The 22,803-nt window shown below is 45.2% G+C and overlaps 1 protein-coding gene across 3 annotated transcripts in view; it reads right to left on the reverse strand.

The window, feature by feature from the left end:
• Nucleotides 1–6,423: 6,423 nt before the first annotated feature.
• LOC5518243 (cadherin-23) overlaps nucleotides 6,424–22,803 on the reverse strand; it is a 30,319-nt gene continuing 13,939 nt past the window's right edge. For all 3 annotated transcript variants that reach the window (XM_032362886.2, XM_048728329.1, XM_048728331.1), the window contains 21 exons: nucleotides 22,190–22,485; nucleotides 21,523–21,760; nucleotides 20,261–20,858; nucleotides 18,472–19,383; nucleotides 17,254–18,312; nucleotides 15,893–16,516; nucleotides 15,018–15,125; nucleotides 14,552–14,784; nucleotides 14,287–14,375; nucleotides 13,989–14,109; nucleotides 13,626–13,821; nucleotides 12,972–13,241; nucleotides 12,397–12,485; nucleotides 11,500–11,704; nucleotides 10,801–11,102; nucleotides 10,108–10,370; nucleotides 9,203–9,339; nucleotides 8,827–8,847; nucleotides 8,321–8,417; nucleotides 7,648–7,888; nucleotides 6,424–7,260 (listed from right to left, as the gene is read on the reverse strand). In XM_032362886.2, coding sequence (XP_032218777.2) covers nucleotides 6,913–7,260; nucleotides 7,648–7,888; nucleotides 8,321–8,417; nucleotides 8,827–8,847; nucleotides 9,203–9,339; nucleotides 10,108–10,370; nucleotides 10,801–11,102; nucleotides 11,500–11,704; nucleotides 12,397–12,485; nucleotides 12,972–13,241; nucleotides 13,626–13,821; nucleotides 13,989–14,109; nucleotides 14,287–14,375; nucleotides 14,552–14,784; nucleotides 15,018–15,125; nucleotides 15,893–16,516; nucleotides 17,254–18,312; nucleotides 18,472–19,383; nucleotides 20,261–20,858; nucleotides 21,523–21,760; nucleotides 22,190–22,485 — 6,447 coding nt within the window. In that variant the 3' untranslated portion in view covers nucleotides 6,424–6,912. The remainder of the gene's footprint in view (nucleotides 7,261–7,647; nucleotides 7,889–8,320; nucleotides 8,418–8,826; nucleotides 8,848–9,202; nucleotides 9,340–10,107; nucleotides 10,371–10,800; nucleotides 11,103–11,499; nucleotides 11,705–12,396; nucleotides 12,486–12,971; nucleotides 13,242–13,625; nucleotides 13,822–13,988; nucleotides 14,110–14,286; nucleotides 14,376–14,551; nucleotides 14,785–15,017; nucleotides 15,126–15,892; nucleotides 16,517–17,253; nucleotides 18,313–18,471; nucleotides 19,384–20,260; nucleotides 20,859–21,522; nucleotides 21,761–22,189; nucleotides 22,486–22,803) is intronic.

Below are 22,803 nucleotides of genomic sequence, written 5' to 3' on the forward strand. Positions count from 1 at the left end.
ACACAACAAGATGAAGATACTCAGGCTTCAGTCTAAGGGATAAATGGTCTTGCAGATATGCATCCAACCAAGGTGTTGGCATCTACTCTTAAGCCAAATAATAGCACTGGTTGTTTGACAAATCTCAAATCGAACAGGGAGAGAAAAGCAGAATCACCCCTCTCAATAAAACGTTTAAAATACCACACAAGGAAGAGAGATCAGCAAACACAGCTCAAGACACAAATAGATACCTTTAATCTGATCCTCCAGGTACATTTCCATGGCCTCAAAACACAATGTCCACTTCTTGAAGGATTGTACAACCACGAAGATGTCTTTACGTATTGCAAAGCATTCTGGGAGATCCAGGGGAAAATTCACGAGGGGAGGGCCAGTCAACACTCCTCTCCCCAAAGTCAGATGTCTTTTCACCCCGAAGCCAAACAAATCAATTCCAGGTCATACAGACCCAGAATAGCAGTGTAAACAATTTTGGAATCAATTTGGTTTCAGAAAAGACAGCATTTAGGAGAGCTGTGGTGATTCATTAGAAAATTATTTTCTCATCCAGGCAAAGCCAAACAAGAAAAAATCATCATGAATCCACCTTTGCTTGCAAATATCCATAAGCAAAGCACTCAATTATGCCCCAAAAGACTTCATGATGTCCTGAGACACTCTCCTAATATGCTCATAGCTGTATTTTTGATAAAAAATACAAGCAACCATCAACTTGTGCTGGCTTCAGCACAACGACAAGGGATTGAAAGTGGGGACCGCAAAGCACTGTTGGAAAGCTAGGACACCGCTGACTAGGTGCAGCTGTTTTTGACTTTGACGGGCTGTATAAAACTCAGAATAGGGGGGGAGGTATCTGTTTTCAGTCTGTTTTTTTTGTAAATTCAGCTCAAAAAAAGCCAGGAGTCAATGGGTTAAGCAAATTACAAGCAAAACTGTTGTAAGCAATAGGCTGTAGCCGTCGCTAGAAAGAAAAGACACCGCAGTGCATTGTTGAAAACTTCAAGGCATACCGTCTTGGGTCAGCGGTAGCTTAGCTTAACTGGTAGTGTTGAACTTGAAATAGGAGGAGGGGGGGGAGGTTTCTGTTTTCAGTCTGTTTTGCTTACAATTTTGCTCAAAAGTACCCAGGAGTGAAAGGGTTAACCCCTAGTCCTCAATTCTATTTGTTGGGTGATTCGTCAAATAATGACGAAAACCTTTTGTTTTCAAGACAGAGTGGTGCGCCAGCATGACTCAGCTGACTGTCGACCCAGTACCACCTGCGCTATTTGCAAACCATGTTTGAGGCGCAGCAAAATAGTTCGCCAACATTCCCTTTTCTTTTGATAGGAGCTTTAGTAAAATGCGAATTTGGATTAGAAAGAAGGTATGATATGAAATGGCGGAAGAAGGCAAAACTTTTGGAAACATGATTGAAATTTTATTCCGATTAGATAAGTTCAACTAAAAGCCGCTTTTTTCAGAAGGAGGGTCATTCTCGAAGTCCAATGAGCGAAGGGTGTGTGAACGAGGCCGCCGCGGAAACAAGGCGTCGTAAGGGACTGCGCAATAGTTATCAGGAAGGGGGAGGGGGTCGTAAAATGAGTTTCGAATAATAAAAAATTACGCAGCCCCCCCCCCCCCAACATTGTCAGGTTTAGCTCTGACTCCCCTCCTGTTCTTTAAAAATTACCAAGACTCCTACATTCTACCTGTAGTCGCTTGCTCCCTAATGCATTCTACTTCGGCATGAGGATAAACACCAGCACCACTTAGCTTAGTTCGACTAAACCGCCAAATGTCCGAGAAACAGTTGTTTAAAAATATATCTTGCCTTTATACAGTTAAGGACCTACAAGCGCAAAGCGTTTTTTTTTTTTGAGAATGTGAAATTTTTTTTTTCTGGTCATGGTCCAGAGCGGATCTGGAATTTCCTTTTTCTTTCTATTTATTAAAAAGGATATTTACCTAAGAATGGTTTAACACAGGCCCATAGACCTGAGATTGTTATACGCCAGTACGCGGCGGTTAGATTTTTCATCAAGAGATACCCCTTCATGCGTGACAAATTTTATCCTTTTGTCGTCTTGGTGTGGCCGCTAGAATATGGATGCTTATAGGAGTCCGCTTTTTGAGTTTTGACCTCAGGCGACTGGGGAAAATCATATCAGCTCATTTTGCTGATATGTGTTGAGAGATGTATAGAGATTTATACAACAGACCGGTCCTTAGTGAGACTGTAAAGAGATATTCAAAGTTTGCGTCGATTTTTTGTTTAAAGGGAAAGTTTACATTTTTAGCCATTGATCAATCTGGATCCTCTCTTATGCGAAAAGGGTTAAGGTTGGCCTATCTTAGCACATTTTAACTTAGTGCCCCCCCACTGGTTTTACAGCCCCTCAACTTCCTGATAATTATTGCACAGTCCCTAACAAAATAGACATTGTCATGAGCGCTTCACTTTACCTCATTAGAATAGTCAATCATGTGTTCGAGTAATCAAAACATACTTTCACATGGTGATACATCTGCCAGATATACTAGTAGTCAGCACTGAAAAGCTCTATCGTCGTAGTTAAGATAAATAAAATAAGGCAGGCTGGAAATCCGGGGGAGGAGAGGGCAGGAGGTCTCGTGGAAGCAGTCTGCGAAGGCCCTTGTGCGTGTGGGGGATAGGGTGCGAAGGCCCTTGTGCGTGTGGGAAATAGGGTGCGAAGGCCCTTGTGCGTGTGGGGCATAGGGTGCGAAGGCCCTTGTGCGTGTGGGGGATAGGGTGCGAAGGCCCTTGTGCGTGTGGGGGATAGGGTGCGAAGGCCCTTGTGCGTGTGGGGGATAGGGTGCGAAGGCCCTTGTGCGTGTGGGGGATAGGGTGCGAAGGCCCTTATGCGTGTGGGAAATAGGGTGCGAAGGCCCTTGTGCGTGTGGGGGATAGGGTGCGAAGGCCCTTGTGCGTGTGGGGGATAGGGTGCGAAGGCCCTTGTGCGTGTGGGGGATAGGGTGCGAAGGCCCTTGTGCGTGTGGGGGATAGGGTGCGAAGGCCCTTGTGCGTGTGGGGGATAGGGTGCAAAGGCCTATGTGCGTGTGGGGCATAGGGTGCGAAAGCCCTTGTGCGTGTGGGGGATAGGGTGCGAAGGCCCTTGTGCGTGTGGGGGATAGGGTGCGAAGGCCGCCCTTATGCGTGTGGGGGATAGGGTGCGAAGGCCCTTGAGTGTTTGGGGGATAGGGTGCAAAGGCCTATGTGCGTGTGGGGCATAGGGTGCGAAGGCCCTTGAGCGTGTGGGGCATAGGGTGCGAAGGCCCTTGTGCGTGTGGGGGATAAGGTGCGAAGGCCCTTGTGCGTGTGGGGGATAAGGTGCGAAGGCCCTTGAGCGTTTGGGGGATAGGTTGCGAAGGCCCTTGTGCGTGTGGGGGAAGAGGCAAGGTAAGGGGTATGCAATTACAGAATTCCAGCTTGTTTTAGACTTACAACATCTTCAAAAAGGCAAGCGACAGCTGATGATCCAGTTCTACAGGAACTTACTAATGTGGTTTTAGATGGGTGGCTTGAAAACAAAGACAACTTACCATCTGATTTGCGAAGCTACTGGGCATTCAGAGATGAAATCTCGTTAATTGATGGGCTGTTATTTAAAGCCCAGAAACTGATTGTACCACATGTACTACGAGCTGACATGCTACAGAGAATACACAGAGGCCATCTCGGTATTGGTAAATGTAAACAACGAGCAAGAGACACTCTGTTCTGGACTGGAATGGAGAACAAGGTCTTAAAGTGTTACACGTGTAGTGTACATCAGAGAAAGCAAGCAAAGGAACCTATAATTCCTCACGCACTACCTACCAGGCCATGGGCCAAGATTGGGAGGGATTTTTTGAATTACATAACAAACACTGCACTGTGCATTACTATTCTAAGTGGGTTAAAGTAGAAGAACTTGGTCATCTAGACAGCAGGAGCACATTTAAAGTTCTCAAAGACCAGTTTTCTAAGTACGGGATTCCGAACGAAGTCATTTGTGATAATGGGCCCACATATGCATGTAAGGAATTTGCAGATTTTGAGGACTGTGAATTTGTACATACCACTTCCAGCCCAACATATGCCCAGTCTAACGGGCAAATTGAGAAAACCATACAAAAAGTCGAGATCGTTCTAGAGAAATCAGATCAAGAAGAGCCATTCAAGTGTCTTTGAATGACAGAAATACACCACTTGATGGAATCAACAAATCATCTGCACACTTAATGATGGCTGAAAACAAGTCTTCCAGCTACCGCTGACCTACTCAAACCACCTTGACAAAAAGAGATCACAGAGAAACTAAAAAAAAATAAAGGAGAAGCAAAATGATTATTATGATCAAAAGTGTGGTTCAGAACTAAAATTATTACAACCAGGAGACCAAGTCAGAGTTCAACTTGAAGATCAATGGAAATGAAGAAACACACAACACCTCGACCTTATGTCATACAGACAAAGCAAGGTAGAAAATACAGAAGAAATAGGAGAGACTTAATTCCCACAAAAGCACCAATGAGTGACCCCAATGCTGAAAATGTAACAATTCCCAATGGATTTTGCAAGGCCAAAGTGCTGGCACAGAAACCAGGGACACTTCAGAGACACTCCGAAGCAACCACGCAATCAAGTCCAGTAAACAAACACAGAGCAACCTCTTGAGTCAGATACACCGAATACAAAGACAAGACAAGACAGCCCTGTGGACCTGACTCCCTAGAAACCAGATAACTCAGAAACATTTACCACCACGTCTGGGAGAACTGTCAAGTTGCCTAAGTATCTAAAGGACTATGTCCATGAGTAATTATCACCAGTGACTGATGCCACTGCGGCATATCCACCCATATTTTATTTATCGTTCATATTAACCTTGTTTACTGCACGTTAAGCTATCCAGAACTCAGACAGTTGTTTAGTTTCATTTTTATTCCATTTCATACCAAATCACGTGGAACAGTTTGCTTATAAACAAAGGCAGATGTTATGTATGTTACCATCACGAATGTATCGCAATGCATCTTGGGAATAAAGCAGTTTCGAATTCCAATATGGCGACTCGTACACAACATTACAAAGTGGTACATGAAACTTCAGTATTGCATCTAAAACTGTGTCTAACACTATATTCTATCTATGTTTCATCTATTACTTGTTCTTCGCAATGACAAAGCTTGTCAGAATATGGCTTTGATACAAATGTACATTAATGGAACTTTTACGAGCACCCTAGAGCTTTTTCATGCAAGTTTCTATCAGTTCACTTATCCGTGTCGCGTCTCTGTTCTTTCGCGTTTTCGTTTCGTCCGCAGGAAAAACCTCTGCCAAAAGCCGAACGTCGAATCCCGTTGAGCATGCGCATTAGCCACCTCAAAGTTTTTGGAGGTAGTGACATGGTTTAACCGATTGAAAGCCGGCTACGAGCCTGTTTTTATCGAGAGGTGTGAAAGCTTTTAGCGATTCACACAGGTAATGTTTTGAAACATCCATTACCATCTGTTAAGGCTTTTTTCGCCTAAGTTTAAAGGAAGTATCAAGACGTGTTGGCTCTTGGAAAAGGATGCGAGTTGATCAAATATAATTACACTAAACAAAATAGGAATGATGAGGAACATTTATTTACATGCGCTTTCGTGTCAGCCAGCCTGCATAATGACTTTGGGTATACCCTAGTCCTTGCTTTCTTCACCTGAAAAAGGATGTTCTGTCATTCATAGCTTTACCAGTTCTAAAGATATCCTTGTCATTTTATAAGTAGAATCAAAAAGTTCAAACTGTCGCGATCTCGTACCAGAACAATGAATACAATACACCAAAAACTGGAAATCGACTCTGCCAAATTTTCGTCTTTAATAAGACTTCTTCAGGGCAGACACTAGTCTGTGTCTGTGTCTGCCCTGAAGAAGTCGTATTAAAGACGAAAATTTGGCGGAGTCGATTTCCAGTTTTTGGTGTATTTTATTCTTGTCATTTTATAGATACACCAGCTATAAAGATATCTTTGTCGTTTCATAACCATACCAGCTATATCATGTCATTACCTAGCATGTGCCTAGGCAAGCACTTCTATCTCGTAAAAGCTTGGTATAAAAGAGACAGAAAATAAGTAAAACAAATTTATATTTATAAACAAACGAAAACAGACAGAGTAAATCCTATTATAGATTTTTATAGGGAAGTGATATAAACACAATTTTAAATGTGTAAAGAAAAAAAATGAAAAAAAGAAAAAATAGAGAGAAAGAAAATTCTTTTTAGATGTCTGATTGGAAAATATGTTGTTTATTCGCTTGCTACTGATGTAAAATCAGATGTAAAACATGTTAAAAGGGAAAGGTGTTGTTTCATTTTAATCCTCAATCAGGAAATAAATCTCTAAGCACTGAATGAGAAAGTACAGCAAATGAAATAAAAAAAACACATTTATTATCTTGATCTTTATTTTTATCTAAGAATTATCTTGATCAATATTTTTATCTAAGAATTTTAAATGCATTTTTACATGTTATCAAAATATTCTTTATAAAATACATTCTTCTTTATCACTAATTGTGAGCTTTATACCAAGTCGATGAAACATAGTCATTTAAATAAATTATCTCTCAAAACATCTTAATACCAATGAATCTGTTACATCTTGCCTTTCAAGTTACAGGATCAATTTTCTTGATTATCTATCTGTTGGCTATTTGGTGGGCCACATTATACACTCAAAACTGACTTGCCTGATTCAATTTAAAGTTTGATCACTCTTCACTCTATGGTAGCTTTGATCGCCCTTAATGAGTGAGGTACTGAACTCGTGTCCACACGTCGAGTAAGACCTATGCACCCTACCCCCCCCCCCCCTTCCCAAACACAAACACACACAAAAAGATTCCAGCTACAGCCATGCAGCCATGCCAACGTTTTCAAACCAGAGTCTTGTTCCAGCCATGAGCGAGCACCACATCAGGGAACGTCTCACCGAACTCAATAGGGGTCACTTGAAAGTGGCGAATGACGTCATCGACGTCCCCAAACTCCATCCGTGAGATCATGGTGCCGAACTGTGCGGTTACGGTGCCGGTGTCTGTGAGTTTGATTGTCAAGTGCCTGTAAGGTGGTCCTCCTTCCGGGGCCTTCACCGTCAAGGTGTACTCGTCCGTGGCTATGCCGTCATGGAGGATGAAGGTGCCGGGCTGTAAGGCGTGCACCTCGAGTAGCTCTTCCGCCTCGGTTGTATTCATGTTACCGTAGTACCAAGGCGCATGCTCGATCTGCAGACAAAATGTTATCTGTTATGTGTATCTCTAGGAAAGAAGAGGATTTTATAGTGGGCCGATTTTTTAAGGGGCGGATCCAGGAGTTTTGGACCGTAGGAGGGGGTGGGGGGACAGAGTACATAGCATTTCCCAAAGTCCTGATTTGAAATACTTTATCCAAGCCGAAAAAAATTAAACCTCTATCGATCTTTAAACACCTCGATATGGCGGACAAATATTTCATTCCCCGAGGGTGTCCGTTATATGAAGGTTCCAATGTAATAACACGTGCTATTAGCTAAACAGACAAAACCTCCCCGCCCTTGCGATTAAGTGCCAGACAAACATCATTATTGTCGTTTTCCGAGTGGTGACACACGATAACCAAAGAAATAATAATACCTTTGCAGCGCCGTTTTTTCTCGCTGGTTTTGAAGTCCTCTTCTTACCCAAGTCCACCTCCACCATGAACGCCGCCTCGTCGTCATACACGGAGTCCGTGTACGCCTGGTTGATGAAGCGCTTCTCGGAGCGCGTGATGTCCTTGACGGACACGTTTCGCTCCACGCTGCTCTTCTTGCAGCTCGAGCGGTTCATCTGCGCTCGATCCTTTAGCTGTACGTGACGGGATCCTTTGCGCTTCCTGAAGAGCACAAGCACATAGTTGAAGCTATCTAAAGCACTTAAAGCATCCATTTCCATCGGCGAATTCAAGCAAGTAACCGAGACATTTTCAATCAAATATGGTCTATTGAGTATCAGACTTTATTAGTTGATGGTTAGTTTGAAGAGATCTTGAAAGTATGGCGTTCAATTCAAATGTAAACAATAATTAAGGAAGGGTTGGCCGACATTCTTTAAAGGGGAGAGTTTAGCCATCCTTCTGCTTTTGTGTGCCTCTGGTTGCTACAATATCGGTCAATTGTTGTCCGTGCGAGTTTCCTTGGGAATAAATACACCTCCACCCTCAGAAGTTTCAAATGGTCTTCTCCTTCATCACATCTATATATTCCCTCCCGCCACCCTCAGAAGTTTAAAATGGTCTTCTCCTTATTCACATCTATATATTCCATACCTTGTGTAGTACCAGGCCCCCGCGACCGCGACGAGGCAGAGAGAAATTATCCCTACTACCAGGCCGGCTATTAGACCCGTGTTGGTCTCCTTCGGAGCTGTTAAAGAAAAAACGCACCTAAGCGGCTAAGCACCTAAACGCCAGTGCTTCATCTCGCAGTCACGAAAACGCTGTCACGCAACGCGCTCTGGAACACTTTTTGCACTCATCAAAACAATGTCACGCAACTCGTTCTAGAACGCTTTGCGCAGTCATCAGATCTCTGTCACGCAACTCGTTTTAAAACTCTGCGCAGTCACCTAACCTCTGTCACGCAACGCGCTCTGGTACACTTCGCGCCGTCACCGAACCGCTGTCACGCAACGCGCTTAACGCAATCACCTTATCTTTGTCACGCAACGCGCTCTCAAACGCTTGGCGCAGTCACCAAACCTCCGCAACATAAAGCAACAACAATCATCTTTTAGGTACTTCAAACCCAATCATAAGGAGCTCAAAATACATACCTGTTTGTGCCATTGGCTTGACTGAAAGGGAGACAAAATACAAAGTCAACAATGTTTGACAAAAGTGCGCCGTTGGTACGGTGGCTAATCGACATGATTAGCCACCGTCCCTTATTTAGTTAGACCGTACATGGTACGAGGCAGTGCGGATTACAATTTGGATAAGTACCATGAAAATTGGGGGCTGAGGTTCAAAATGCAATTCCAAATAGAATCAACACTAACACTATAGGGGCAATTTATTTTGCAAAAACATTTCCTCTCTTGGAGAGAAGCTTGGATCTTTTCGGCAAAATTTCATCTGTTGAAAAATCTCTTTTAAAGTGTGTGTGGGGTCCACCCCCTCTCAGCAGAACTTGAGTCTCGAGGTGTTTACCTCGTTTGGCGGCGACAAACTTCACGCCTTGCTGTTTCATAGCGATGTCGAAGTCATCATTGTTGAACAAGTCAATCGCCTCCTCGGCTGGCAGGTTTCTCCCTTTGTCATCCCGCGCAAATAGATAAATTACCACTCTGCCATGGAAATAATATTTGGGTAGTTAGCACTTTTTAACGCTGTGAAAGAAAAATCCAAGGAACAGCATCATGTCCGTAACCCTGGTTACAAGAGCCTCCAGACTTCTCTCGTCCAGCGGCCAGTGCTGAAAAACGTAAGACTAGTTCCAGTACCGCGCGGTTAAACCAGCCTTTTTGTTTTGAAATGGCGGCTTTTTACCGGCGAACTGTCACATTTTGGCGAATGCTAAGAAAACTAGACCAAACCTAAGGCTATAATTTTCTTTATTACTTCCTCATTATCACACAAATCTGTCATCTTTTGTACAGTATGGTTTTAATGCTGTACAGTTAGTCAAATCAGCGACTGAAGTCAGCCTTTCGTACCTTTTCTCGAACGATTCAACACTACGATTGTGCTTGTTTTCGCCAGAGCACGCGCATGCGCATACGTCATTCAGCACTGTCCGTCCAGTGACACTCGTCGCGTCATTTTGGCTGAGCGTCACTGGACTAGAGTCTGGAGGCTCTGGTGCCTAAGGTTCACGTTTGTATGAATATATGTGAAAAAAAAAAAAAAAACAATTTCTACAACACTTGCGGTCGTTAGCTATGGTAAACCACTCAGAGTTTTTAAAACATCGACCTAAGAAAAGCACGAGACACGAGACAACTAAATCTCAGAGTCTCTCGGTCCTCCTCTTCATCATTCCAAAATATAGCCCCATATCTTTGATGCTCCATCCTCGCGGTATTTAATGAACACTCCCTAATATAAGTTCTTACCTCGTCGGCTCCACAGGCGCCAGAGTGGTCGCAGGGACGGGCGTGGCCATGCTCTCACTCTGCCCGCATGCGCGAGCTTTTCCCGCGTTGAAAAGAAGACCGCAGACCCATGCCCTTGTGGATTGCGGTTCCACGGCTATCGGGCAAAGTAGGACAAAGCGGACGTTCCCAGGCTGAAGTGGCGTGATGATTCGTACCACGCATGCTCCGTAGTCGTTGGTGTTTCTTCGGGCGCTTCTTCTGAACCTACCCGTAACTGAAGACTGTTGAAAGAAAATACTAATTATGATGAGCTCAGAATCACATATGTGCCGAAGAATCAGATATTTGTTACAAGCGCATACTTAGGATTTACTGAGGGGGTGCGCAGACATGGCTATATGTCATAAGGGAAAAGCATAACATTTTACGATCCTTCAATAACAAATGACCCACTTTATGGCAATTGAAGGGGTGTGCGCTTGATAAATACGCAGTCGTAGAAAGAGTACCGTCGATTGACGGATATGAGCTTCACAATCTGTGCGAGTTAATAAGTGAAAAGAAAATCCTCCCACGATTCTTTTATCGAAAACTGAAAATAAAAAACAAAGGGCATTCTAGACTCCCAAGGCTTGTGGTGTGGCAAGGATGGGGCTATTTATTTCTGTGGATTCGCATAACAGACCACTGAATACGCTATGAGCCACGTACCGCGTTATTGACATCAGGGGCGGACTGTATCATCCCCTGGATCTCGCGCTCAAAGTCGTAGATCTTCGTCTGATCTCCGTGGATATCCCTATCATGAGCCATACTGATCACGTGATCATTGTTCTTGCATTCATAACCAGTTAGACTGGATTCTGACAGCACGCACAGCTCGTCAGCGGTGCAGTTGCTCTTTGCGCAGGCGCCTTCTGTCAACTCGCATTGTTTTCCTGTTGATCCTGGGCGGCAGGTGCATTGATATGTTCCATTGCGGTCTTGACAGGTCCCGTTGTTAAAACACGGGTCTAAGAATAAAACCAGCTCATTAATAAAAGCTTAAAGGCCAGCCTGGCGGTTATAGAAGCCTTTTTGTATTGCGCGCTTATACCAAGATGGCGGTCGTTCAATCAAGATGGCTGCCATCCTGTTTTTTTTAGGCACTGGTCAGGGCAAGGCGGAACGCAACACAGTCTATTACCCGTGCAGTTCGGCAACCACAAACAGCTGTTTTGTCCGTATAAGGAGTCAACAGCATCGCATACAAACCTTATAGCAAAGAACTGCAGGGCGACTGATTCCGATAAGTGCAAGAGAGTATTTCAAAGATCACTAGCTTCCCAAAAGCTCCTAAAATCAAGTATAGTTTTGCTGACGTTTAAGTCGTCTGAGCAGTGTGGGTAGGAGTTACGGTGACTGACTTACCTCCTTTGCACTCATTCAGGTTAAACTGGCAGTTGTCGCCGTACCAGCCTTGAGGGCATAGGCACGTGTATCGTACAGACGAATGCAGTTCGCACACGCCGCCATGCATACAGGGGTTGGAGTTACACGGGTTCGCCTCGCACCTCCTCTCAGCAGTGTAGTTGGCAATCGTCACTTTGGCTTCTATCGCCTTTACGAGAGCAGCCTAGGGAAGACAGAGATATTATTAAGCCGGGGTTTCACTCGTCACTTTGGCTTCTATCGCTTTTACGAGAGCAGCCTAGGGAAGACAGAGATATTATTAAACCGGGTTTTCACTCGTCACTTGGCTTCTATCGCCTTTACGAGAGCAGCCTAGGGAAGACAGAGATATTTTTTAAGCCGTGTTCTCTCACGTCACTTTGGCTTCTATCGCCTTCACGAGAGCAGCCTAGGGAAGTCAAATATTATTAAGCCGATTTTTTACTCGTCACTTTGGCTTCTACCGCCGTTACGAGAGCAGCCTGGGGAAGTCAGATGGGAACGGAGCTTACACGGGTGTGAAAATCAAACAGATGTAAGCAAAGAAAGCCAAAACGGCGTCTCGGTCACGTTGATTTTTAAAACGGGCGTAAGAACGTTTCCATGAATGCAAGCACCTACAAGCCGGAGGGGACGCATCTTTGACTTTGTATTGTTTGTTGTCGCTGTCGTTGTTTGTTGTGACCGTTTAACTTGAGAAAACGGGATGGGGGCTACTGAAATACGGATTAAGGATCTCTTCTTGGAAGAGACGGAGGCTTATTTGGAAATTCTAGCTTTTAATTGGGGCGCATAGAGTAGTTGCCATACAAAATGGGATTTTATGGTAAAATCTTATCTCTATTCTAAAAAGGAACTGCATCTTGAAATTTTTACCTTGAATGCCTGTATATCAAAGATGTTGCACTTTTTCGCGCGATTGGAGTTGGACACAGAGACTTCCAGCGCCACTAAGGACTCACCACCTAGCAGCAGAGAGGATAGATACAGTCATTTAAAGGATAAACCATTAGGTTTTTGAAGGAAAGCGCTTGAAAGGTTTATACGGTAATTCAAGCGTAGTCACATTCTTAGAAATAAACACTATTTTCTTCTTTGCAATATCCCTAAAACTGAACTGGACACCAAGTCATCCTTAAACGTGCACTTTAAGCGTGACAATATTCTGAACACTAAGAACGGAACACTAAGGTCTGCTTGGCAATGTTCTTAGAACTGACACCTTAACGGGACACCAAGGCGTGCTTTACCGTATACTTTGAGCGTGGCAATGTTCTTAGAACTGACACCTTGACGGGACACCAAGGCGTGCTTTACCGTATACTTCGAGCGTGGCAATGTTCTTAGAACTGACACCTTAACGGGACACCAAGGCGTGCTTTACCGTATACTTCGAGCGTGGCAACGTTTTTAAAACTGACCCCTTAACGGGACACCAAGGCGTGCTTTACCGTATACTTTGAGCGTGGCAATGTTGGACTTGGCGGTTCCCGCGTCATTCGATGCCTGGCAATAGTAGGGCGACTCATCTTGTGCTATGACGTCACGCAGCACAAGCACGGGTCGATCTGATTGGATGCCCCCTACTGACGGGATGACCTCGTTGTTCTTGAACCAGCGGTAGCTCGGCTCAGGTACTCCAGAAGCGCGGCACTCAAGTGTGGCTGTGCCTCCTAGCTCGACGGACGAGTCTTCAGGATGATGGGTGATCTCCGGTTTCACTGTGGAGCGAAGTAAATATATTATAGCACTAAAAGTAAGTGTTTTCTCAAGCTTAGGTAGAGGAGGGGAGGGACGGAAAGGCTTACCATTAACTATCAAGGTAACTGCCGATGACTGGATAAGCCCTGCCTCGCTTGTATCAAGGCACGCGTAAGGTATGGGAGGGGAGGAACGGGAAGGCTTACCATTAACTATCGAGGTAGCTGCCGATGACTGGATAAGCCCTGCCTCGCTTGTATCAAGGCACGCGTAAGGTATGGGAGGGGAGGAACGGGAAGGCTTACCATTAACTATCAAGGTAGCTGCCGATGACTGGATAAGCCCTGCCTCGCTTGTATCAAGGCACGCGTAAGGTATGGGAGGGGAGGAACGGGAAGGCTTACCATTAACTATCAAGGTAGCTGCCGATGACTGGATAAGCCCTGCCTCGCTTGTAGCGAGGCACGCATACACTCCCGCGTCTTCCCTGGTGGCCTTCGCGATGACGTAATCGCTTTGATTGGAAAAGCTGTTGAGGTACAGACCATTCCGCATCCATCTGTACTGCGGGCTCGTGTTACCTTTGGCGGAGCATTTGAGCTACAAGCAAAAGGGCAAAGGTAAACATCACTCAATCACAGTCTGAGAATTAACTCTTCAAGCCGCTTCTATCATGATCAACTCTCAAGATATCGTGAACCATAATATTTATGTGACGGAACCTAAGGCTTAACATATCAGAAAAGGCAAAACGAGGCTATATATACCGTCCATGGATTGCCAGCAACAACTGTCCCAGATCTCGGGGGGACATCGAAACTGCAAATGGTCTTGGCAGAAATGGCTCCGTCTTCCGTGATGGAAAAGACCATCGCTTCACAAGACACACTGCGAAGAGAATCGTCAAACGTTATTTGTTATAATAAACTTCTTCACAAACTTTTTTTATGCTTTTACTTACAAGTATTATTCATGTACAAGTATTATTCATGTTCTGACATACATATTTTTCATGGTTAAACATATATTCTTCCATGTGAAAGTGTGATGCTTTTCGTTCCTTACCTTGTCTGTACGATGACGGATACTTGGCTGGACAGGCTAGGTGAGCCTTGGTCGTACGCTTCAACTTTAACCACACGATTCCCGCCAAGCTGAGGACAAAATCCGTAAACTTTAATACAACGGACAAGCGAACTTTTCGACTGTTCCTATCGATATTAGCCAACACCTCTAATGATTAGTTTACACCTTTTTAGGGCACTCCCCCTAAGTATGAGCCTGGCGAGATAGAAGCTTTCAGCGCGGAAAAAGCCAAAGCTTACAATACCTCTGTCTGCTCAGCCAATCTGAACTTGACGACACCATTGACTCCGGCGTCCAAATCCGTAGCCCTCACACTAAGCAAGTTCACAGTCGTCACGTCGTTGAAGTCGTATTCGTAAGAGTCTCGGGAGAAACTCGGAGCATTGTCGTTTACGTCAGTCACTTGAATGGTGACGGTCGCAAGGGAGTCTGGGTAAGTGGCTTGTTGGACTCCAAGGAAACGACCACCTTCGCCTCCTGAAATGCAAAGATTAAAAAATAGGCGGATTACTCTATGAAGCGAAAGGCTCCAAATCGAAAGGCTACGCTGGCAATGTGATTTGGGGCTCCATGATGAGCCAGGGGCTTCTGGGTTGTTCTTGTGCGTCTACCCCTAGCTATGGGCCTGCATTTAAACTATGGTCAGAATATACAAACTTCCTTCAAGAGCCAAATGACACGTAAGAACACATGCGGTCGTATTTGCACACCTCCAGTGTCGTTTGTTGCTCCGCAGTGTTCCTTGCCAGCACGGATGACGAGCTTGAATACATCAGCAATCTCGCGATCTACGCCGCTACTCGCCACCATCACCACACCTACAGTCATTCAAGTTGAGTCAAAACTCTAATCGGACGCGGTAAATGCACCTATTTTGAAAGGTTGTTCTCGGACTATCCTTGTGTCGCCGCTTGCAGCGCAGCATAGGCATCAGATGCATAAACAAGTTTGATTAAAAACCAAGGCAAGTTGGGAAAATTTGTTGGAAAGAAAAGTGTTGTATCTTCACAAAACTCACTATCGCCCATGTTGCAATGCGTGTTACGACACATGATGGTGGTAGAACTGCGTGCTAGAACTCCTTTTTATGTGGTAATTTAGCAACAGCAGATCATAACACATGCTAAAAGACAATCTACGTCACAAATTTTCTCGTGCGCCAAATTTCTGTCAATAGCCCATCATTAGCTAGCCTAAAGGAATTCTAATTGAAATAAATTACCGAACAGTTTTGCCCTTATTTTAAAAACTTATGCGGTCACTAGGGGTCAGTACGCAGCTCTTTCAAGCTGCAATTTGATTGGGCAAATGAACAATATCCGCACCCCGACACAAAGAACGAGAAGAATAGAGACAAGAATTCCTTTGTAGAACAAAGATAATAGGAGACAAAGCAGCTGCTTACTTGTCACTAGACGAGCAAAGGATAATGTAGCATGACGAACTAAACGAAGATATGAGCGTGTCTAAAAATCAGCCCAAAGGATAAGAAAATGAACCACTTCTATGTCACTATTTATTTTTCCGCGACTTATGCGCTTTCTTTTTAGTGAAAACCCGGCTTTAATATCCAAGTCTCACTCACCTGTTTTCGAGTCGATGGTGAAGCCCCCACTTGGTGTCATAGACTTGATGGCGTAAGAAGTGTCTTTATCTCCGTCAATATCTCGTGCCGTCACTTGCACGATACTAGCACCCCTCGGCAAGCTCTCGGAAATCGTCACGTTGTACTCGGTAGGTTGGAAACGAGGGCAGTTATCATCCTCGTCTATGACGTCAATGATGACGTCAGCTACCGAAGACAAGCTTGGGTTGCCTTTGTCAGCGACCCCGATCCTGAGCGTGTAAACTGCCTGCTGCTCTCGGTCCAGCGGTACCTTGGTGGATATGTCACCCGTGGTGTTGTCAAGCGTGAACACGCTTTTGTGTTCGTTGGAAAGCAAGGAGAACGTGAGTTCAGCATTCAGTCCGGTGTCAGCGTCTGACGCTAGTATGCGCATGACGTGGGTCTCTTTTGGTTGATTCTCCCTCACGGAGCCTCGCAGGCTCGAGCTGTTGATCAGCGGTCGGTGATCGTTGATATCTATGACGGTGACGCGGATGGTGATGGAGGAGGCCTGGGGAGGAGTGCCGTGGTCTCTCGCTTGTATGGCCAGATCGTACGTACTCTTGTTCTCGCGATCGAGCGGTTGCGCTAAAGTTATCACGCCTGTACAAGAAATCCGTGTGGATTGGAATAAAAGAGTTGTGAGCTGATGTAATGAACAAGAAACTCCCTCCTCTTCATCCCCTCAACATAATACACCAGATAAAACACACACTAAACCTCCCCTCCCCTTCATCCCCTCAACATAATACACCAGATAAAACACACACTAAACCTCCCCTCCCCTTCATCCCCTCAACATACTAGACCAGATAAAACACACAAAACTTCCCCTTCCCTCCCCTCTCATCCCCTCAACATAATAGACCAGATAAAACACACACAAAACCTCCTCTCCCCTCTTATCCCCTTAACATACTAGACCAGATAAAACACAAACAGAACCTTCCCTCCCCTCTCATCCCCTCGACAAAATAGACCAGATAACACACACACAAAACCTCCCCTCCCCTCTCATCCCCGCAACATACTAGACCAGATAAAACACACACAAAACCTCCCCTAAGATTGACGAACAATTGACATAATTTGGAAAATGCAAAACCCTAGCGGTTTCAGTACGCTAATGAAATGTGCTACCAAGAAAGGCTGTCGTGACAAAGCGACGGACAAATGGACTTTAGCATGTTAAGAAGATATGGCCGTTAACCGGAGGCTTCCATCCGTTAGAGCCCACGTCCGTTAGACCAACGAGTCAAGAGGTCCCCCCCACGGATCGAAACACACATTATCAAAATTATGAAAACATAGGACCTCTACCACATCACCACATGTTTTACCTGTTGTGTTGTCGATCGTGAACTCGGTCTGGCGTGTAAGAATGCGATAGCTGACAACTCCGCCCGTCCCAAGGTCTGGATCCACAGCAAGCAGCTCAGCAATGATGGCCCCTACCACTGCATTCTCACTCACGTTACAATTACCGCTGGACACGAACCGCGGCGCATTGTCATTCTCGTCCTGCACACGAATGTGGACTGGGACCCACTCGGAGGCAAGACGGGGATTCCCCTGGTCGACGGCTTGCACATACAGGGTGTAGATAGATACCTGCTCTCTGTCTAGCTTTCTGACGTTAGTGATAACACCAGAGGATGCGCCAATCATGAACGCGTCGTTGCGTGACAGGTTGTACGTGATGCGCGCGTTCGTTCCCTCGTCAGCATCTGTCGCCGCGAGTTTGAAGCTGAACGAAGAAGGTGCGGAATTCTCGAGAATCGATGACGAGTAACTAGAGCTGTCAAATTTCGGGCTGTTGTCGTTTTCATCGAGGATTTTGATTGTCACCCAAGTGAGGTTGCTCAGAGGGGGATTCCCTGCGTCGGTGACCCTCACTTGAATGGCATACAGAGAAACCAATTCGCGGTCAAGGACGTCAGCTGTGGAGATGATCCCGCTGCGCTGATCAATACTAAACTTGTCGCTATCTTTTCCACCGACAATCGAATAACTGAGACTTCCGAACGAATCCCGATCACTCGCCGAAACCTTCACGACGGAGGTTGATGTCGGCGAATTCTCCCGCACCGACGCAGTGTAGTTTTGTTGAGTGAATGCAGGCGTTATGTCGTTGAGGTTGATCACTCGGATGGTAACATTTGTCTTCGCCGTGTATTTCGAGTCGGTTGCGGTGACTTCCAACCCATACTGGGACTTCTCCTCAAAGTCAAGGGGCGTGGTCGTCATGATAACACCGGAAGTGCTATTGATCTTGAACCGCTTTTCATCGTTACCGCTGATAATACTGTATCGCAGTACAGCATTCGCCCCCACGTCCGAATCGTCTGCTGCAACCGTAAGGACGCTGGTGGACTGGGCACTGTTTTCTCTGACTGATCCTGAAGATTAATTTCGTATTGTTATATCGTGACTATTTAATAAGAAGGGAGGGTGTCAATAAATGTGGGAATTCTTTTAACTAAATGTATGGCACAAACAAAAAACAGCACAATCATAGTTTAGTATCCCTTCCATATATGAACCAATTGGTTACTCACCGATGTACGACTGACTGTTGAATACAGGCGGGTTGTCATTTACATCGTTTACAACCACGGTTAATTCCTTGTCTGACGTCATCATAGGTGAGCCGCGGTCAGACGCACGTATGGTAAGCGTATACGTCGGCACAGTCTCTCGGTTGATTTCTTTCTTTACGGTCAAAACTCCATTCATCGCGTTGATCGCAAAAGCGCTCGTGTCACCCCGAACTATGCTGTAGAAGACCTGCGCATTGCTCCCTTCGTCTCTATCTGTGGCAGTAACAACCGCAACGCGTGATCCGATCGATACGCCTTCGTCGATGCCGTAAGAAGTCTCGTTGCTGGCGAAGATGGGCGAGTTGTCGTTTTCGTCAGCGACTGTGATAGCCACAAACGCGGTAGAGACCCATGGGGGTACCCCTGAGTCTTTTGCGCTAATGGTTAAATTATAAGACGCTAATGCTTCTCTATCAACCACGCCCACCACTGTTATCCGCCCTGTGGTACTGTCAATCCTGAACGCGTTGCCATGGTTACCACTAATAATAGAATACGTCACCCTCCCATTGGCACCAGCGTCAGGGTCCGATGCAAGAACCCGTAGAATATTAGACCCATTGGCTGTGTTTTCGGTGACCGTTAGAGTGTACTTGCTCTGGGAGAACTGGGGCGAGTTGTCATTCAAATCATTGATGGTGAGTGTGATCGCCGCGACGGCGGATTGGCTTGGTTTTCCGTGATCCATAGCGGTGACGCGTAGGGAATAAGAGGCTTGGTCCTCCCGGTCCAGCGGTCGCTTGGTGGTGACGAGCCCTGTGGCGGGGTTCACCTCGAACTTGCTGGTGTCGCCGACGCTCAGTTCATACGTCACTTTCGCGTTCTCACCCTCGTCACGGTCTGTTGCGGTAACCTTGGCAACGGTTTGTCCTATGAACAAAACAAATAAAAGGACCGAAAAGATTTGGGTGACAAAGTCAAAATATGTCCGCATTTCCGCTATGGCCTATAAATGGTGATTGGAAATTAACAAAACAATGTATAGTGTCTTATCCCATTTTGCACTCAAGACAGATTGACTATGAATTGTAAACACACTAGGAATATCGGTGTAAAGCGGCATCGTCACCAGTTTACTTCCGGTCCACCAGTTTACTTCCGGTCCATAACATAACAATCTCCGAAAACGCGAAACATACTTCAAAATTGTAAAAGCCGTTTGTTTATTTAAAGTTTCTTTGAGAATGGAACTGTTACGCAAATTATCTGTTCCGCAGCCCGTTTTTTACCTGGCTGGGAAGATGTTAGGCCCCTCGGTTGTTGGGAAAAAAATTGTCCCGAATGGCTCTGTTGGACAATTTGTGGAGTCGAGCTAGTTGTGCTCGAAATATTTTTTGGGGCGCTGAAGCGGTTGCTCCAAAAAGAAAATCGTCCCGACTGGCTATGCGGGCAAATATTCATGTGCTAAAATGCCTAACCACTGCCAGCTGGGAAGAAAAAGAATGGTCCCTCTTAGAAAAAAGGAACAAATATTTTTTCCCCAGCAATTTTTAAAATGAATATTTTCGACATCAGAACATATCATATCAAACGACAAAATATGCCATTTTAACGTCTTTCGGCATCGGGGGCTCATTGTATGCCCTTGCTGTTCAATAGCACGGATTCTAATAGATTCTTTTGTCGGTTGAGGTTTCCGTGAGTAAAATGGTGAGGCATTGCCACTTTAAGACAATTTTTTACGCAAATAACAGCAAAAATCTTTTGTGATCCCCCCTCGCACTGTTTTTATAATTATTTAGCTCACCTATCGGTAGATTCTCGTGTAAGGACTTTGCATATGAACCAGGGTTGAAGACAGGGGCGTTGTCGTTAACATCCAATACGCGGATGGTCGCGTTATTATATACAGACTCCCCCTGACTTCCTGTCTCGGTTGCCCTAACAACAAGCGTATAATTAGCAGTCGTCTCCCTGTCCAGTCGCTTAGCAACAGAGATCAAACCGGACGACTGGTCGATCTTGAAGGACGAGCCCGCATTTCCCTCGACGATATCAAAAGTCAGCGGTGTTCCGTCAGAGTCGGTTGCGTTTAGCTTGACCACGTGAGTATTGATGGCTACGTCCTCCGGGATGCTTGTCACTTGGGCCGGCGATACAAAGCTCGGAACGTTGTCATTAACATTGATGATTGTTATCTTGACTTGCGCAGTAGCGGACTTGCTAGGGCTCCCGCCATCCCTTGCGGTCACTGTCAGCTGGTACGCGGCCGTGGTCTCGTAGTCCAGCGGTGTTTTTGAGAGGACAAAACCGGTGGAGTCGATTGTGAAGTTGTCGCTGCCTTCCCCGGAGAGCGATAACGTGATCGCACCATTGCTTCCTTCGTCCTTGTCCTCGACTTTAACCTTTGGGTAAAATGGATGAAAGTTCATATACATTAGCCTCCTCTCCAGACAACGCTTATGCCCCGAAAGCAGCATAAATACAAGGCTTTTAGAGAGTTCTGTGGCGACCAGTTACGATAGGTTTTGTCCCCTCCCGCCTTAGCAAGGGAATCTGTCCACCCCCGGAAACCCCTTTAGCTATTTCTACCCATTCTCTAGTGAAGGAACCTTATATAATGGTACCTCCAATAATACCTCCTCTATTAACGACCAATTCAGATAGTCCCCAATTATCAATTTCTTACTAAAATACTGTATTTTTCTAGTTCAATTAATCGACCAAGCTGTATTAAGTCTCCTTTGACGACTTAATAGACATGCCACTGTATTTGCTTGGGACTATAAAGGCTGAGAGAGGAGTAAAAAACGAAGTTTAATGCAAAATATGATGTAACTTCTGGCTATTCTTAAAGGATACTTTCTTACTATTTTTCTGTTTTCATTGCCTCATTAATGACTCGAATATATCAAAGATGACCCTTTAGTACTTTCAAAGCCATTTTTTGCTTGAATGACGTGCTAGCATTTTACAGCTATAGAGCCAGAAGAAAGGATAAAGCTATGTCTATGGTGGTTATTTCGTTATAGTATCTGTAAACAACGCTAAAAAGAACCAGACTCATACCTGTAGCACGGTGGAATGCACAGACGCATCTTCCCGGATTTCTCCGCTGAACAAACTTTTCTCAAACCGCGGTGCGTTATCGTTCACGTCGAGTACTGAAACATGAATCGACGCAGTGATACTCTGCTGAGGTGAGCCCGCGTCACTAGCCTTTACGACCAGCGTGTAACTAGGAATTGTCTCACGGTCCAAGGTGGAGCGGACTGAAAGGATCCCGGACCGAGGATCAAGCTGGAAGCTGAGACATAAATTTCACAATTTTGATTCTAGTTTTGACATTTGAATATACTCTCATATTGATCTGATAACCTGTATTCAAACTGTTGTCACATTTCATCGAATCACGTGCAAATCACGTGTACCTATTTATCTTTATCTTCTTATTTCTACCATTCGCCATTCTTACGTGCTGGGACGGTTTCGGGGGCGCAGTTCAACATGTTGATGTGATACTGAAAGAAAGCTAGAAAATAGTAGGTTTTGGCAATTCTGCCCCCGGAATATTTTAGTAAGATTCACAACATCCGCATTGGCACCTTTGGACGCCATGTTGGATTGCGTCCCCTCACATTGCGCCAGAATGCTGTCCGCTTATCAACTCGACCCAATCCTCCGAGCAACGTAAAAGTAAGTTTATCCAGTAATCCAGTAATGGCAATTACTATACCTATTTCCTTGGTTTCCGGAGATGATTGCATACGTAACCGCGCCGTTGGGGCCAATATCCCTGTCGGTCGCTGTCAGCTGTCCAACGCGTGTCCCTGTGGGCGAATCCTCCGAGATATTGAACCTTGAAGGCCCTGTGAATGTCGGCTGATTGTCGTTCTCGTCGGCAATGCTGATGTTGACTGTCGTGGCGGCCATGAAGCGGACAAGGGACCCATCATCTGCGTTGATCGTCAGACTGTAAGAAGCGATGGTCTCGCGGTCTAGGGGGACTCGGGTAGTGATCTCACCCGTGAACTGTAAAGGAAAGTCAGGCTAGTGCGTCAGAGCTTTCAGTTGGTAATTTTGCAGACATTTACTTTATTTTTACTGCAGAATAGTGTTGCGTCATGTCAGGGCACTATTTCCTTTCACAAAGCCGCGAGTATAGCATTTTGCGGTAGTAGAGTAATGAATGTGTCAGGCACGGATCCAGGAAAAATTCTGACATTTTTTACGAAATAAAAAGAGCACTGTCGCCTCAATTAACAGAATGAAGACGAGCAGCTGGTAATTAGCTTACCAAACATTTTGACTTGTTTACGGAAATAGGTGTGAATAGGTCTGGTTCCGGGC

This window comes from Nematostella vectensis, chromosome 1 (genome assembly GCF_932526225.1).
Source record: "Nematostella vectensis chromosome 1, jaNemVect1.1, whole genome shotgun sequence".
Classification (NCBI taxonomy): domain Eukaryota; kingdom Metazoa; phylum Cnidaria; class Anthozoa; order Actiniaria; family Edwardsiidae; genus Nematostella; species Nematostella vectensis.